We start from the raw sequence: 18,049 nt of genomic DNA, 5'->3' as shown, positions 1-18,049 counted from the left end.
ATGAGATACCCTGAACAGCAAAACTCAACCAAATAAGGAAGCTTATACTAGAATACTGATGAACTGAATACACTCTTATAATTATTTCAAGAAGGCTCATTACTGGGGATTTAACACATCAAGAGTAAAATTCTTACCCAGAATGTACCATGTCCCGATGGTAGAGGCTGTGACCAGGGCCGAAAGCCGCAGTGTTGGAATAGCTGATGAAATTACTGTAGGTGGCTGGGTTGCTATTTTTTAAAAAAAATAATGAACACTTTATTTCCATCAAGAAGTCTGTTTTTTGCTTTCTGCTAAGTACATATTTGGCAATGGGTTCGAATTTCTACTGGCTTATTTTTCCAGGGTCCTCGTGGTCCTCAGGGAATTGATGGAGAACCAGGTGTTCCTGGTCAACCGGGTGCCCCAGGACCTCCCGGACATCCATCTCACCCAGGACCCGATGGCATGAGCAGGGTGAGATGTGTGCATTGTTCAATATCATCTTTAGATAAAATATTAAGTTTTTGATTTATTGTTATGATTTTAAATTGTGTTAGTTCAGATGTTGACCCTTGACTTCAAGAGAAGCTTAAGTGAACACAATACTGCTGTGTATAACAATAAAACTAGGAAATCCACAGGGAATTGTTGGAAAATTCAAAGTAGCACTTTTTAAAAGTGCTGCTTCAAATTATTTGTATTTCTCAATGTCAGTCCTGGTCATTGGAATTTTGCACTTTCTGTTGATTCTGAAGGACCACTAATATTGTTCCCACTATGAATTGATGAGAGAAATATGTCCTTATCCTTTGTTCTCTAGGCTCAGGATGTTGACAAAATCTGTGTCATGTCCTCTACACCAAGCGAGGATGACACATCCAGGATGATGTATATGAAAGAGCCACTGAGTTGACACTAAAAATGCTACCTGGTTATTTCCTGAATATCAGTTTCCTGCCAGAAGTAACATAAAACAAAGTGTCTTTCTACACCTGCCTCTTTGAATTCTTAGCGGCAGAGACAGGGGATTTATGAGTGGGTTGCATAGCCCAACAAGGGAACTTATGGAACCCTGAAATATGATTTTTCTTTTACAACAATTTTTTACATTTGATTTTCAACACACTGTAGAAGGAATTGCCAGTTTATTTTTAAAACAATACGCACATTCTTTTCCCACTAAAATTTGGAAATTAATAGAACTCCTGGAATGAGTATGGGCAGTTTTGGTCAACTGGGTTACCAGAGATTTTTAGATATGAAAGAGAGTAGGTAAAACTGTTGCCAATTTTGGAACATTCAGGGACTCATTAAAAGGATTGTAAAATTGTAATCAGCTTATATAAGTACAGTTTAAAGTTGGCCACAAACAAAGAAGAATACCATCTAAGTAAAATATTCTGAAATGGAATCTGGAATCTTTAGGACAAATGTTTTAAAGGCACTTTTAGGTTTTGTTCAGATGCTTGGCATGCTCTAACCATGGAAGAAAATCAGATAAAGAGATTTGAACCTGAAGTCGATTAGACCGGCTAAATACTTATGAGAATGATCTGGGCTTCCCTGGTGGCGCAGTGGTTGAGAATCTGCCTGCCAATGCAGGGGACACGAGCTCGAGCCCTGGTCTGGGAAGATCCCACATGCCGCGGAGCAGCTAAGTCCGTGAGCCACGATTACTGAGCCTGCGCGTCTGGAGCCTGTGCTCCGCAACAAGAGAGGCTTCGATAGTGAGAGGCCCGCGCACCGCGATGAAGGGTGGCCCCCACTTGCCGCAACTAGAGAAAGCCCTTGCACAGAAACGAAGACCCAACACAGCCATAAATAAATAAATAAATAAAATTAAAAAAAAAAAAAGAATGATCCATGCTTTTATCAAGTATCAGACATTTGGCCCATTACAGTAGTTATTCTGAAGCAACATAGTAATAAAATACCCCAAGGAAGATTGTTTAATCGAAAACACATACAATGAAAAACAGCTTGAACCTTTTTCCTTGCTTTAAATCAAAAGTTTAAAATGATTCTCAGAAGAGCCATTCTTTAAGGATCCCAGAGAATGTACACTTCTCAGTTTAAAAAGTATGTTGATATATGTCTTTTACTGTGGAAATAATGTCAACACATTGCTTTTACAGCCGTTTTCAGCTCAGATGGCTGGGTTGGATGAAAAGTCTGGACTTGGGAGTCAAGTAGGACTGATGCCTGGCTCTGTGGTAAGTTCAGATTTTACTGATAATCAAAGTACTTTGGAAAAACCATTGTGCAGAAAGGTTTGAGTTGGCTAGTTAAGAAGTGATATGTGTCTTCTTAAAACATATCCATCCATCCATTCATTCATTCAATTTATTTATCAAACCCTGGTGTGTACCCGTTAAAAGCCCAATGGTTTTCCATTCATAACTATGCAAAATATTTGTCTACATTAATAAAGGGCTGTCTGTATTTTTCACTTACTATTTGAAGAAAATAAAGAATTTTAAAACATATAACCACCACCACCTCAACAAAAACTGTACTTTTTAAAAATTAAAAAAAAAATGTATGGTACCGTTAGAAAGTTATTTGAAAAAATTTTGAAATGAGAAGTTTTATCGCTTTAAGTTTTTATTATTTCCTATTTATCTTAATACTCTCTGGTTGCCTTATGCCAACAACTCTAAAATTTATGCACTGGGCCATCCCCATTCTCTTTTGAATTTCTTCAGCAGCTAGAAAGATTCCCATTTTCTCTGGGTAAGTATTTTAACCTGGGTATTTGGAGCAGTGCAATTTCATTGAATGAATTAACACTTTTCAAAGCAACTTCTCCATGCTTTTTTGCTCATAACATAATTCAAAGGCATCCCAGATTAATGACATTTCAGACAATGTAAAGTCAGACTGCATAAACACCCCTTCTACCCATCCTTAAAGCCAGCAAATAACTTAAACATTATTTGTATATATTTTAAGTCACTTAAACATTGTTGTTTATATACATTCTAAATCAGTAGCAGTATGGTCTCATTCAATGATTAACGGGATTTTTTTCTGAAATATATGAGTTTTTAACCGTTTGAAGTTGAAATTACATATGTGTTTATTTTTTTTAATGAAGCTTTTATTTTCTTACTAGCTAAATATCTGATCAATCCAAAATGAAAATTTAAGTTTTTGCCATAAGAACAAACTAGATTTTGATTTAATTGCTTTCACCTTTTAAAGTGTGACATTTAAAAAATTACATAGACATTTATTAATAATTTTTAAAATTGCATTTTCCTTTTCTTCCTTTTGTTAAGCCTCAGCGTAATCATTTCATGGTTAAATGGGGAAAGCCTGTGTGGATACTTTAAGTGTATGTTGTGAAAGAAAGAAATTAACCCAGAAAACTTAGTGCCCCAGATTGTTTTAAACTTACATTTAAAATAATCTAGTCATTATTATTGATAGTTTCATAAGCCTTTAATTCAACTTGCTCATTTTAAGTTATAAGAGTTAGCTGCTGTGAAGCTGAAGAATGAAATAGACAGTTTGATAACGACTTTATCCTTGCCAAGGTTTTTCTGTGTTGGATGTTCTGCTTTAATAGAACCACCCCTTAAGCAATGCAAGTGTTCTTGTCCCAAAGACATTGGGTGTGTATAGGCACATTCTTTATTTCTTTGTATGACACTGAAGGTGTGTGTAAAATCACCCCAAATGTTGCCCAAGCTTTAATCTTTTTTTTTTTTTTTTTTTGTGGTACGCGGGCCTCTCACTGTTGTGGCCTCTCCCGTTGCGGAGCACAGGCTCCGGACGCGCAGGCTCAGCGGCCATGGCTCACGGGCCCAGCCGCTCCGCGGCATGTGGGCTCTTCCCGGACCGGGGCACGAACCTGCATCCCCTGAATCGGCAGGCGGACTCTCAACCACTGCGCCACCAGGGAAGCCCCAAGCTTTAATCTTTTTGAATTTAGCTGTATTCCAGGTAAATACAGAAGGACAACGTCATCACCTTTTCACTGTCAGAGCTTTGCTTTTCCAGATTCTAAAGCTGATTCAACATTTTTGAAATGTTTCAACTAATTGTCATGAACACTATGCAACTTTTCTTCTCATTTGTTTCTAAGGGTCCTGTTGGCCCAAGGGGACCTCAAGGTTTACAAGGACAGCAGGTAAGTCTTCTTATAATTAAATTACATACTATAGTAAAAAAAGAAAAAAATTATAAATAAGGTCTCTGTAACATGACTGCTTTTGGTTGGCCTTTGAATTGCATATTTTAATGCTCACTGAATGGGATGTATTCAGTTAATTTTCACTCACTTAGAAATATATGCAGTATGTTTTTCATAGATTCTTCATGATGTTAAAGTTTTATTATCTGTTTCTTTATGTTACTGATCTCCAATACAAAGAGTTTTTATGTGCCCGTACTTCTGAAATAACCCATCATTATCTCATATCATGGTGAAAATTCTCATAATTAGTTCTCATAACTAATTATGAAAATTCTCATACTTAGTTATGTGCCAACTCTGGAGCTCTGAAATCAGAATAGGACATCACCATGTGGTATTATTAAAAATAACAGTGAAGATGATCACTCCATCAAATCTTTAAAAAGAATATAATACTATACTTTCTTTCTATTGCCTATCAAATACCAATAAAATAGTGATGTAGCGCTATTTTAATGTTTGTAGCAATTTGACAGGCAGTAGGAAATGATTTTTCAAGAGAGAGAAAGAAAAGAATTCTTAGCTCAATCAAAGATACTGTATTTTCATTATCATGTGTGTGGACTTTTACTTCAAGCTATTTTATATTACTGCCATTGTGAATGACAACTGTAGTTGATGAAGAAGGAGAAGAGGGAGATAACTACCATTATTGAACACTCACTCTGTGACAGCACTATTCTAGGTTCTTAACATGCATTAGTTATCTGAAGAGCTATAGCAGCCTAATGAAGTAGGCACCATATTATTCTCATTTCACAGATTAGGAAATGAGGTATAGAGAGATTAAGTAACTCACTCAAAGTCACACAGGTGGAGAGTGGTAGAGCCAGCATTTTGAGCAATTGCATTATACTGCAGAGAGTGTAGGATTTAGTATTATGTTTTTCTTTGGTTTGTTTATATAACTTACATATTATACATAAATTATATATAGATGTATAATTTATTTTCAATTTTAGGGTGGTACTGGCCCTACAGGACCTCCTGGTGAGCCTGGTGACCCTGGACCAATGGTAAATGTCAAGTAAGCATGTAGACCCAGTTAAATATGGGTCCACCATTATAATGATGTCATGAATTATTTATATTACCAGCTCTTTCCTAATGTGGCAAGAAATTCCAGTCCAATTCAGGAGCCCTCTGTTATGGACTGTGCTTAAGCTATACGTTTCTTTTGGCAGAGTATTTAAATTCAGAGGCTTTGAATGTGGTCAGCAGAAAGTACTAAGATTTGCATTTGTGAACTTGCATTTGTGAACTTTTTTCCTGTTGAGCACATAATCTGACAGATACAACATAAAAGTCAGAATATTAAAAAAGTTATTTCCTATGATATTTTTCATTTGTTGCAGCCGTATTTTGGATTATATCATTGATGGGTATGAGTAAATATAGATAAATATTCTTTTTTTTCCTTTTGTGTTGTTTCATTTTTTTATTAGGGTCCACTTGGTACACGTGGACCAGAGGGCCCTCCTGGAAAACCTGGTGAAGATGTAAGCTACCTTTCTTCATTTTGCTTTGAAATTTTGAAAGAGGCTAAGAAGTAGCTACAGTGTTAACATGAATGTTATTCATTGGTTCCCATTTCATTTCCTCCATTTCTAACTGTCATTAAAGTCACTAAAAACTGGAGAAGTCAGAATGGAATTTTACAAAATTTAAAAGTGCTCTTAATTTTGATGGTATTATATTATTAGGTACTGTATCCTTGCCTGCATTCTTTAGGTTTTCCATTATGATTTCTCCATGAGATACTAGAATTGTCACAGTAGCAACAACCTTTGGTACTAGAGCTTTTGAAGTGATCTTAAGGAAAAATACATTGCTTTGATCCCAAAACATCATTGTGAGGCCCTCATTAAATGGATTTTTTAAAATGTGTTAGTAAAATAGTGTCAGTATTGTTCTCCAATGCTCAAAATGCTTCATTCTGAGCACTGAAGAAATTTTGAGCATCTGAAGAAATGCCTCATTTCTTTAATTGAATTTTTAATTAAGGTTATGACTAAACTTCAGATTTTAACATTAAGAACATGTGATCAAAGAACAAAGAACACCCTGTTCTTTGATCAAAGAACAAAGAACAGGGTGTAACAACAGATTTGCTTTTCTGGATTCTTTTGTTAGTTGTACCAAAGTTGAGGATAAAATTATGGGTAAACCATCAACGTCTATGTGACATTTAAACCAAGAAAATATTTTCTCTTTGTGTATCATGAGATTTATTTAAGTGGATTACAATGAATTTGGCCATAAAGAAACTACCCCTGGTAGTTCTTAAACTTTTTTTCATCACAAGAAAGAAATGGCACATATCATTGTAAGAAGCACTATTTATTTAATTCAGTGCTATATGTTGATGTAGAATTTCATAGCATGTGTGTGTGTATGTGTGTGTGTGTAAATTTTGATGTTCATAAAATGGTGAGCTAGGTGAGACCAGTATAATTTTTATTTATTTCTTCTTCTGATAAATGAGTGAAATCTCCACAAACTGACTTGCTCTAATGGATTGCCATCAGGAATAGAGCTGTGTTCTTACATTGCTTAGATCACTGGGCATGAGCTTTCTAAGTAAGACTTTTTATCTGCAATTGAGTTGTCATTTAGTCTCAGGAGAGAACATTTTAATTCCTCTTTGCTTCCCTCTACTTTGCTTTTTTTCCATAAAGGGTGAGCCTGGTAGAAATGGAAACGCTGGTGACGTAGGATTTGCAGGATCTCCGGTAAGTTTATACTGATCAATACAACAACGTAAAGACAAACTTCAAAAAATAAAGAACATTTAAAATTAACTCACAATTCATTGCCTGTGCATGCATTAGGCACTGTCACCAAGATATGTTCTCTTCTGTCATTCTGAAACAGGACAATTTGCCAGAGTGATAGCTAATTCCAATTGCCTGCTTTGCATTGGCACCATATGAATGACCCTCCTAGAGCTAGAAAATTATATCATAACCTAACATGGATTCTTTCCAAAATGAGAATCAAATTTTCATTTAAGTCACCAGCTTGACTTACTTAAATTTCACAACATATCAATCCCATTTATCTTTTAAAGATATTTTTAGTATTTTTAGTTTTGTATTATTCATATGTTGAAAACAGCTGCTTTAAAGAGTTTATTGATTTGTTTTTTATATCCTAGAACAATAAATTGTGGACAAGATTCCTCTTTGGCTGCTTCCCCAAACCCTACTGTTGACTGAAATTCTTGATTGATGTTCTGGCCCCCAAAATCTTATGACAAGGTGTACTGATCACCAGCTCTCCTAATACAGCTGTTTTCTTCCCGCTTGGAGAAGTCCCTGGCAACTGGCTCCACCAGAATTCAAGACCTGGGCTACTTGGCCACACTCTGACCCCACCTTTCTTTCTTCACTCATATTACTTTGATAGGCCCTCCCCTAGGACACACTACACAGGCAATGGGGAAAATTAGAAAATGATAAGCAAAAATGTTCTAACATTCCTGCTCTTAAACTTTTTCCTTGTCCAAAATCTCCTAAACTGATTTGGCCTCCTACTTATTATATTTCTGATAATATCCTAATGTTTCTACCACCCAATACATCCAACAATACTGAATTATTCTCCCTTTACTTTCTGAAGATTGATGAGGTTCAATGCTAGGATTTTTTAAAACAAATAAATGCTGATCTTTTAACGGAATTTACAAGGCTGTAAGGATTATTTCTTTACAAACACAAAACCAGTTCCCCAGCTCCCCGCTCTCTCTTTCCTTTCCTCCCCCATCAGCCTGAAAAGTCCATGCAGACAAAGACATGTGGTTTAGTCATTAGCACAGATGTCCACATGAACCAATCCAGGCTTGAACCTCCTGCCCTGCTACACTCTTGCACCTACTCACAGCGTGGGCCCTCCAAGGGGAGGAAATGTGCCCTGCCAACATGTCACAGATGCACTCTGTGAGTGCAATGCAACGATGTGTGATTGGGGTGTGATGACAGTCTTGGGTCAGCAGAATGAGAAAAATTTTATGAGCACTAGTACATCTGGTTTATTTTCTTGTTATATTAGAGATATGTAATCATATGAGAATTCCCTTGCAGACCACAAAAACTCAAAAGTTAACTAATTATTTGAAATAACATAGCTCAGTAATTCCTCTATAGGATTAGATGGATGTATACTGAGTTTCTGCTCAGGATGGAGGGGAGTCGAATCTCAATAAAGGGGAGCATTCCAGTGGAAAAACTTAAAGGGAGTTTTTGAAGTGAACGAATTCCTAAATCAGGCTGTGTAAACAGAAGAATTAGTGGAACTTTATTTGTTCAGAGAGCATGGTTTGATGTGCCCTTACTATGATAACCCCCTAGAAAACACTACAGAAACATTTTCCCTGGAAGAGGTCGCAGAGGAATTATTGCTTTGCTTTTGTCATACAAATTTCATTTATTTAGTTATTTATTCATTCAATTAACTTTAAGTAAAGTCTATGATAATACAGAACAGAAGGATTTTGCTTGTTAGATTGTGCTAGTACAAGAGAAATTCCTTAAGAAAGATTTAGGAAAAGCACTATGAATGTCAAGAAGATGAAAAAGATGATGAATGTTAAACCATTTCTTCATTCAGTTGTTTATTCAATGCTTATTCTTGAATGCCCACTACAAAGGCATAAGGCTAAGTGCCAGGGATATGCAGATTAATAATAATAATTGATAATATTTGATAGCATCAGTCTGTGCTATCAAGGTGCTCAGTCTACTGGTGGCAGTATTAATAGCATTCAGTTCAAAACCTAATCAATGTAGTCAACCAGAATAAGTGAATAATTAAGTCACTGGTTCCTTATCTATTTTAAGAGGGTATGAGGAAAAAGTTTCAAGCATCGTTTCAAAATAGTCATGCCATTTGGATTTTATTTAGTGTTTGATTTCTATTGTTCTTTTTATTTGATATGCTTAGGTGAAGGATGCATAGAATTAACAGAAATGAAGAAGCTGAGTCAAGGAACCAACCCATTCTCTTCATATTTCTTGACTTTCTTTTCTGTTGGATATTTCATTTTCTCAGTTTTTTAAACAATCACAAATCCACAAGCTTCTCCTGAACATTTTATTAAAAAAAATTTCTGATCACACTTTAATATAATCTTTCTAATCATATTCTGCTGCTAATACTTAGAAGTTCAGAAAAAATAAATCATATTGGTTTGCTACACACACATTTATTCTTCTACCACAAATAAAACACTATATAAAGGTGGGAAAGCATAGTTTTCCTTAAGTTCTTCGGATTTTTTTTCCTGTACCTTGAGCTACTTGATTCAGACACTGAGCAGCTTGACTCGGGTTTATTTTCTTGTTGTTTATTCTTTATTAATTATAATACAGTGATATAATTTGAAATTTTAAAAATGTCATCAAATCAATACCTGACATTAATCCGTGTCTCTGTGTAAGACATGTTTCCATTTGCCTTGCTAATTTTTGATCACCTAGATGTATTTTGACAGGTAAAAATATACTTCTTCTTTTTTTTTCATAGGTTAGTGAAAAAGTATGTACCAGATATTTTTTGGAAAAAAAAGTATTATGCAGTTAATGACTCTGAAATGCCTTATCTTTTTTTTTTTTTTTTTTTTTTTACCCTCAACAGGGAGCTCGAGGATTTCCTGGGGCTCCTGGTCTTCCAGGCCTGAAGGGTCACCGAGTAAGTTCAATCCTCTGTAATCCTTTTAGACACTGTGGCTTTTAGAGTAGGGTCTGGGGAGCATTATCTTCAAAATCTTTACAATTCCATTTGTCAATTGCCCTTAACTGGCTGTGGTTGTAGTAGTCATCTGCAGTTACCAAAATCACAATACTTTTTTTTACATTTCCTTTGAATTTCATTTGATTCTATAAACAAATGTATTTTGAGTTCTTACTATGTAATACTGCGAATACTATGAATACTGTGCTATAAAAGAAAAAACAGTGATAAATGAGAAATGCCCAAAGCTGACTCTCAGCTTCAGGCTAATGAGATTCAGTTAAGAAAATAGGCAATTACTACATAGTAGAATAAATGACACAATACTAAGAAGTGCACTAGATCACAGGGGGTGCCTAGCCAACTCAGCCCAACTCAGACATGGAAGTCTATAGAATGCTTCTCTCTTTATAAGTCAGGATAATTAATATGTAACTATTATGTTACATACATATATAGGAATTACATATCTATCTATCTATCTGAAAGCATGGTTGATATTCACTCAGTGTACATTGACTGGCCTCTGTTTTGAGTGGTTGAGCTTATGATTAGAATGCTTGCTCCTATATTAGTTATTAAATGTTTGGAACATCACTCCTGGATATAAACCATATTTTATAACTATATAAATTCTATAATTATTTGTTTTCTCTAAGGCCACCATAGGTTTTTTATTCGTTGCCATAAAATAAATTTCTATGAAGTCACAAAAATTTGAAAGGTGAGAACATTGCACATTGAAAATGTTATTTAAAGAGGGAAACCCTACTTTAATTTTCTTTGAATAGACTTTCAAAAAAGGCTGAGAATTTGGAAACATTTTGAGTAACAACTGTAAATCTGAGATCTGTTTTCATAAGGTGCTTTCTGTGAGCTTATTTGTGGTTCTTCTTTTACATTTCTGAGGCTCAAAAAAGCAGTAAAATACAAATTTATATTTTTCTTCTCAGGGACACAAAGGTCTTGAAGGCCCTAAAGGTGAAGTTGGAGCAATTGGTTCCAAGGTAATTGTATAGTATCTCAATACAACCTCACTATAGCATTTCTGTTCTGCTTCAAGTCTAAAAATTTTTTCAGGACCACCTTAAATAGTTCTGGAGGAAAGAGGAGTATAAAAAATGAGTAGTTAAGTAGGTAAATTTAATAGATAAATATAATCTTTCATGGATGAGTAGCAATCGATTTAGCAGGGTACACAACATGACTTAATTTTGCCACCAAGAACAGCCACCACGGCACTGGGTTTCTACCAATGTAGGATGGCTGTTATCTTTATATAAAGATGCACAATGAATCCACCCTCTAAAACACATTTACTCTTTTTTCTTCTTTAAAAATATCTGAGAGTTTTAGATGGTTCATTAGTCCCATTACTTAGTATCCTTTTAATTCTAGGTCCTTTTGGCCATCATTTCTTTCCCAAATTTATTTATGCTTCTAGAGGGAAAGAGAACATTCAGGAAGTGCAGATGACATTTTAGTAGAAAGCACGCTGAAATACATATGTGGAAAAGCATTTGGCTTTAAATTTGTCATTTCTAAGGTCCTATAAGAGATCTTAAAGGAATATTACAGTCAATTTTAGCTTTCTAAATTTTACTTGACCTAAAGTATCAGACATAGACAAATAGTTTTTTATTTAATTAATTTATTTATGGCTGTGTTGGGTCTTTCTTTCTGTGCGAGGGCTTTCTCTAGTTGTGACAAGCGGGGGCCACTCTTCATTGCGGTGCGCGGGCCTCTCACTATTTTGGCCCCTCTTGTTGCGGAGCACAGGCTCCAGATGCGCAGGCTCAGTAATTGTGGCTCACGGGCCCAGTTGCTCCGCGGCATGTGGGATCTTCCCAGACCAGGGCTCGAACCCGTGTCCCCTGCATTGGCAGGCAGACTCTCAACCACTGCGCCACCAGGGAAGCCCAGACAAATAGTTTTTTAATTCTAATTAATGTGGCTAGGTGTGATAGTTCTATCAATCTTGCTTAAATCCCCAATTTTATTTTAGACTTATTTCTGTAGAAACTAAATTTCCATTGTATTTTGAGAAAAGGTGTTACAGCAGAATTTTGAGGTCCTTCATTGAAAGTATACCTTTCAAATTCTCACTTTGAAAAATAAACCTTTAAAATAACACACACATGGAACAGAATGATATGAATATCAATTGAAGGTTTCTCATATTGTAATATGATCTCATTTTTGCTTTAGGGTGAAGCTGGCCCTACTGGTCCAATGGGTGCCATGGGTCCACTGGTACGTATAAATTTAATTCTTTGCTTTTTTAGATTATACTAAGAGAATGTTTAAATGAAAAAAAAAAGACCTAGAGAACATATGTTAGCTGGTGAAATAATCCTTTATTATCAGCTGAAAGGCAAGCACACTGTAAGAATTGCCCCTTCAAATAGAAAAGGCTTCCTGCGTTACATTGTTTTTCTTATTTGTTGAATGCCCTTATTCTTTTTCGGTACCCAGTGATCAAATCAGGATTATTGTAGATTTAGGCCATTAAAGCTAGGTTAAGTGAAATCTATTTAGGCCAATTATAATGAGTCTTGATTGATTTGAGTAGTGAAATCAAACTACCCTAGAAATTCAAGTAAGATGTTTCAAGAGATGTTTCTCTCTCATCTGCAGGGCCCAAGAGGAATGCCAGGAGAGAGAGGGAGACTTGGGCCACAGGGTGCTCCTGTAAGTATGTGTATTTCAACTCTCTCAAATGCTTTACTGAATATGCGTTTTAAATGAGAATGATATACTGGTTGCCTACTTTGTAATTTTTATACTTTTTATTTTGAAACAAATTTAGATTTACAGAAAAGTTGCAAAAATAGAAGAGAGTTCCCATGTACCCTTGTACCCTACACCTACCTTCTGTTAACGTTAACATCTTACATAACCAAAGTACATTTGTTGCCTACTTATTTTAATACAGAATTTAAGAAATAATAAAAACACTTAACAGCATGGAGAATCATAGACTTTGGAATAGTAATCACATTATAATAACAGGTAATATTTATCAAGCACTTATTATCTGCCAAGCATTCTTCTAAATATCTTTATCTCTTATTCATCACAATCCTAAAAGGTAAGTACTGTGAATAAACCCTTTTAAAGATTAGAGTCTACTGATCACCTTCCCTAATTGTACAGATTGAGAAATTCTCTTGCTGTCTGTCCATTCACCTTGAATCTGGAGGCGGATGTTATTTTGTTCATTCTCATCACAGCTCTCTGAAAGTCGGGCTATACTTGCTAATATTTCAAACTTGCAGTTCATTATATTTCACCCACTTTTCTTTTGACAGTTAAGGACTGCCACCTGGCCTCTGTTATTTTGATATCCTATCATCCCCATTATAATTAAAATTCCCAGGTTTATAGCATCCCCTACTATTATCCCGTAGAAGACAACCACCTTAGTGCTTCTCAATGGTACCAAAGTCAGGGCCTTGATTCAGGAGAAGTGAGACCCTCTCACTAGGCCATTCTTTATCACTTACAGGCAGAGTATCCTCTGGAAATATAGAGAAGATTGTAGAATATAGTCAGCTATTGCCTTATCCAGCCATACATACTATATCCAATCTACTGTGTTCACTTCTCTGTGCTTTATTCTACCATCTGCCCAGGAAGTTCCAGCATTTCTGCTTCATTTAGTGTGTGCCATTGCTCTTTTCAAGTTTCTAAGAACTATTGTCCCTGTTAACATTTCCCAGGGTCTGTATCAGGGTGTTAAATATGTATTATGGGAGAGTGCTTCCAAATCATTAAAATTCTCCAGCTTTATATCCTGTCCCTTGTGATCCAGTACCTTCAGGACCTAGTCCCATACATTCTTTCTTGGATTCTGCCTCTACGTGATGTATAGGACTTATAGATTTATTGGTGTATAGTCTCTTCACTCTTTTATCAGAAAAAGCATTTCCTCAATGCAGTTATTTTGTGACTTGATGCTAGTTGTTGGTCTGGTGGCCGGGGAAGGAGAGCAGGTGGTGGTGGCGGTGGCATATGTTGTCTGCCAAAGGAGAGGCCTTTGTTTCACCTTTAAGCAAGAGAGAAGTATAAGCTGTTAATGGTGGGAAGGACCACTTCTGTAGGCTCAGAGGCTTCAGGGTATTTGAGATTTCAAAGTTCTTAAGATATCCCAATGCCAAATTTCAAGGTCCCATTCCCTCCAATCAAGGGCCCTGACCATGGCATAGCAGCCTTTCCACATTTTAGAATTCAACCTTATCAAGAACACTTAAACCTTTATCATAAAGTCCTGGGCCTAATATTCAACTTTTTCTTCCCTCTGGTTGTAGAAGATGACAATATTTTTAAATGCTGCTTAAGAGATTTATATTGATGATTAATTACCATCAGGCTTTCAACATCTTTCTCCAATGGATTCACTTGACAAGACCCATGCAGTTCCATTAACTTTGTAATTGTTACATCCCCTAAACCTTCTCAAATGCCTGAGCTATTGCATCCATAGCCCATTCCCTTACACTTGTACTCTATCTGAGTTCACTACTGGAGACAATATTTACTACTGCATCACTACAGCATGCCAAGAGAAATCCATACTCCATCTATTGCCAGCTGGCCAGGGAGGAATCCAGCTTAAAAACTCCATTTTATCATCGGCTTTCTTGATTACCTCTAGCACCAATGATTTACAGGTCAATTTTCCAAGGAAATAGCATTAAAGCAGAGTTGTGTGCAGGAAATTTTTTTTCTGAGTGCTCTCAGAAACTACACCGTATGGGACTTCCCTGGTGGTGCACTGGTTAAGAATCCACCTGCCAAGAGGGCAGACAGCAAAAGCAAGAATAACTATAATCCTGCAGCCTGTGGAACAAAAACCACATTCACAGAAACAGACAAGATGAAAAGGCAGAGGGCTATGTACCAGATGAAGGAACAAGATAAAACCCCAGAAAAACAACTAAATGAGGTGGAGATAGGCAACCTTCCAGAAAAAGAATTCAGAATAATGATAGTGAAGATGATCCATGACCTCGGAAAAAGAATGGAGGCAAAGATCGAGAAGATGCAAGAAATGTTTAACAAAGACCTAGAAGAATTAAAGAACAAACAAACAGAGATGAACAATACAATAACTGAAATGAAAACTACACTAGAAGGAATCAATAGCAGAATAACTGAGGCAGAAGAATGGATAAGTGACCTGGAAGACAGAATGGTGGAATTCACTGCTGCTGAGTAGAATAAAGAAAAAAGAATGAAAAGAAATGGAGACAGCCTAAGAGACCTCTGGGACAACATTAAACGCAACAACATTTGCATTTTAGGGGTCCCAGAAGGAGAAGAGAGAGACAAAGGACCCGAGAAAATATTTGAAGAGATTGTAGTCGAAAATTTCCCTAACATGGGAAGGGAAATAGCCATCCAAGTCCAGGAAGCGCAGAGTCCCATAGAGGACAAACGCAAGGAGAAACATGCTGAGACACATAATAATCAAATTGGCAAAAATTAAAGACAAAGAAAAATTATTGAAAGCAACAGGGAAAAATGACAAATAACATACAAGGGAACTCCCATAAGGTTAACAGCTGATTTCTCAGCAGAAACTCTACAAGCCAGAAGGGAGTGGTGTGATATACTTAAAGTGATGAAAGGGAAGAACCTACAACCAAGATTACTCTACCCAGCAAGGATCTCATTCAGATTCGATGGAGAAATGAAAAGCTTTACAGACAAGCAAAAGCTAAGAGAATTCAGCACCACCAAACCAGCTCTACAACAAATGCTAAAGGAACTTCTCTAAGTGGGAAACACAAGAGAAGAAAAGGACCTACAAAAACAAACCCAAAACAATTAAGAAAATTGTCGTAGGAACATACATATCAATAATTACCTTAAACGTGAATGGATTAAATGCTCCAACCAAAAGACACAGGCTTGCTGAATGGATACAAAAACAAGACCCATATATATGCTGTCTACAAGAGACCCACTTCAGACCTAGGGACACATACAGACTGAAAGTGAGGGGACAGAAAAAGATATTCCATGCAAATGGAGATCAAAAGAAAGCTGGAGTAGCAATACTCGTATCAGATAAAATAGACTTTAAAATAAAGAATGTTACAAGAGACAAGGAAAGACTACATAATGATCAAGGGCTCAATCCAAGAAGAAGATATAACAATTATAAATTATAAACAATTATAAGATATAACAAATATAAATATATATAAATTATAAATATATATGCACCCAAGATAGGAGCACCTCAATACATAAGGCAGCTGCTAACAGCTATAAAAGAGGAAATCGATAGTAACACAGTACTGGTAGGGGACTTTAACACCTCACTTACACCAATAGACAGATCATCCAAAATGAAAATAAATAAGGAAACAACCTTTAAATGACACAATAGACCAGATAGATTTAATTGATATTTATAGGACATTCCATCCAAAAACAGCAGATTATACTTTCTTCTCAAGTGCACATGGAGCATTCTCCAGGATAGATTGCATCTTAGGTCACAAATCAAGCCTCAGTAAATTTTAGAAAATTGAACTCATGTCAAGCATCTTTTCTGACCACAGTGCTATGAGATTACAAATGAATTACAGGGATAAAAACGTGAAAAACACAAACACATGGAGGCAAAACAATACGTTACTAAATAACCAAGAGATCACTGAAGAACTCAAAGAGGAAATCAAAAAATACCTAGAGATAAATGACAATGAAAACACGACAATGCAAAACCTAGGGGATGCAGCAAAAGCAGTTCTAAGAGGGAAGTTTATAGCTATACAAGCCTACCACAAGAAACAAGAAAAATCTAAAATAAACAATCTAACCTTACACCTAAAGGAACTAGAGAAAGAAGAACAAACAAAACCCAAAGTTAGCAGAAGGAAAGAAATCATAAAGATGAGAGCAGAAATAAATGAAATAGAAACAAACAAAACAATAGCAAAGATCAATAAAACCAAAAGCTGTTTCCTTGAGAAGATAAACAAAATTGATAAACCATTAGCAAGACTCATCAAGAAAAAGAGGGAGAGGACTCAAATCAATAAAATTAAAAGTGAAAAAGGAGAAGTTACAACAGACACTACAGAAATACAAAGCATCCGAAGAGACTACTACAAGCAACTCTATGCCAATAAAATGGACAACCTGGAAGAAACAAACAAATTCTTAGAAAGGTATAACCTTCCAAGACTGAACCAGGAAGAAATAGAAAATGTGAACAGACCAATCACACGTAATGAAATTGAAACTGTGATTAAAAATCTTCCAAGAAAACAAAAGTCCAGGACCAGATGGCTTCACAGGTGAATTCTATCAAACATTTAGAGAAGAGCTAACACCATCCTCCTCAAACTCTTCCAAAAAATTGCAGAGGAAGGAACACTCCCAAACCCATTCTATGAGGCCACCATCACCCTGGTACCAAAACCAGACAAAGATACTACAAAAAAAGAACATTACAGACCAATATCACTGAAGAATATAGACGCAAAAGTCCTCAACAAAATTATAGCAAACAGAATCCAACAACACATTAAAAGGATCATACACCATGATCAAGTAGGATTTATCCCAGGGATGCAAGGATTCTTCATTATACGCAAATCAATCAATGTGATACACCATATTAACAAATTAAAGAAGAAAAACCATATGATCATCTCAATAGATGCAGAAAAAGCTTTTGACAAAATTCAATACCCACTTATGATAAAAATTATCTAGAAACTGGGCATAGAGGGAACCTACCTCAACATAATAAAGGCCATATATGACAAACCCACAGCAAACGTCATTCTCAATGGTGAAAAACTGAAAGCATTTCCTCTAAGATCAGGAACAAGACAACGATGTCCACTCTCACCACTATTATTCAACATAGTTATGGAAGTCCTCGCCATGGCAATCAGAGAAGAAAAAGAAATAAAAGGAATACAAATTGGAAAAGAGGAAGTAAAACTGCCACTGTTTACAGATGACATGATACTATACATAGAGAATCCTAAAGATGCCACCAGAAAACTACTAGAGCTAATCAAAGAATTTGGTGAAGTTGCAAGATACAACATTAATGCACAGAAATCTCTTGCATTCCTATATACTAATGGTGAAAAATCTCAA

General features: G+C 36.0%; 1 protein-coding gene across 1 annotated transcript in view; it reads left to right on the top strand.

Moving 5' to 3' along the window:
• The window catches only part of COL5A2 (collagen type V alpha 2 chain), a 145,173-nt gene that overhangs the window by 84,567 nt on the left and 42,557 nt on the right, over positions 1-18,049 (top strand). Inside the window, exons 7-16 of the mRNA XM_081241910.1 lie at positions 349-459; positions 2,121-2,198; positions 4,076-4,120; positions 5,149-5,202; positions 5,632-5,685; positions 6,865-6,918; positions 9,821-9,874; positions 10,870-10,923; positions 12,125-12,169; positions 12,554-12,607. Of these exons, the coding sequence (XP_081098036.1) occupies positions 349-459; positions 2,121-2,198; positions 4,076-4,120; positions 5,149-5,202; positions 5,632-5,685; positions 6,865-6,918; positions 9,821-9,874; positions 10,870-10,923; positions 12,125-12,169; positions 12,554-12,607 (603 nt within the window). The remainder of the gene's footprint in view (positions 1-348; positions 460-2,120; positions 2,199-4,075; positions 4,121-5,148; positions 5,203-5,631; positions 5,686-6,864; positions 6,919-9,820; positions 9,875-10,869; positions 10,924-12,124; positions 12,170-12,553; positions 12,608-18,049) is intronic.

Source organism: Mesoplodon bidens (assembly GCF_964165515.1).
Source record: "Mesoplodon bidens genome assembly, chromosome: 8".
In the NCBI taxonomy this organism is placed as follows: domain Eukaryota; kingdom Metazoa; phylum Chordata; class Mammalia; order Artiodactyla; family Ziphiidae; genus Mesoplodon; species Mesoplodon bidens.
This window is presented reverse-complemented; position numbering and strand designations above follow the sequence as displayed.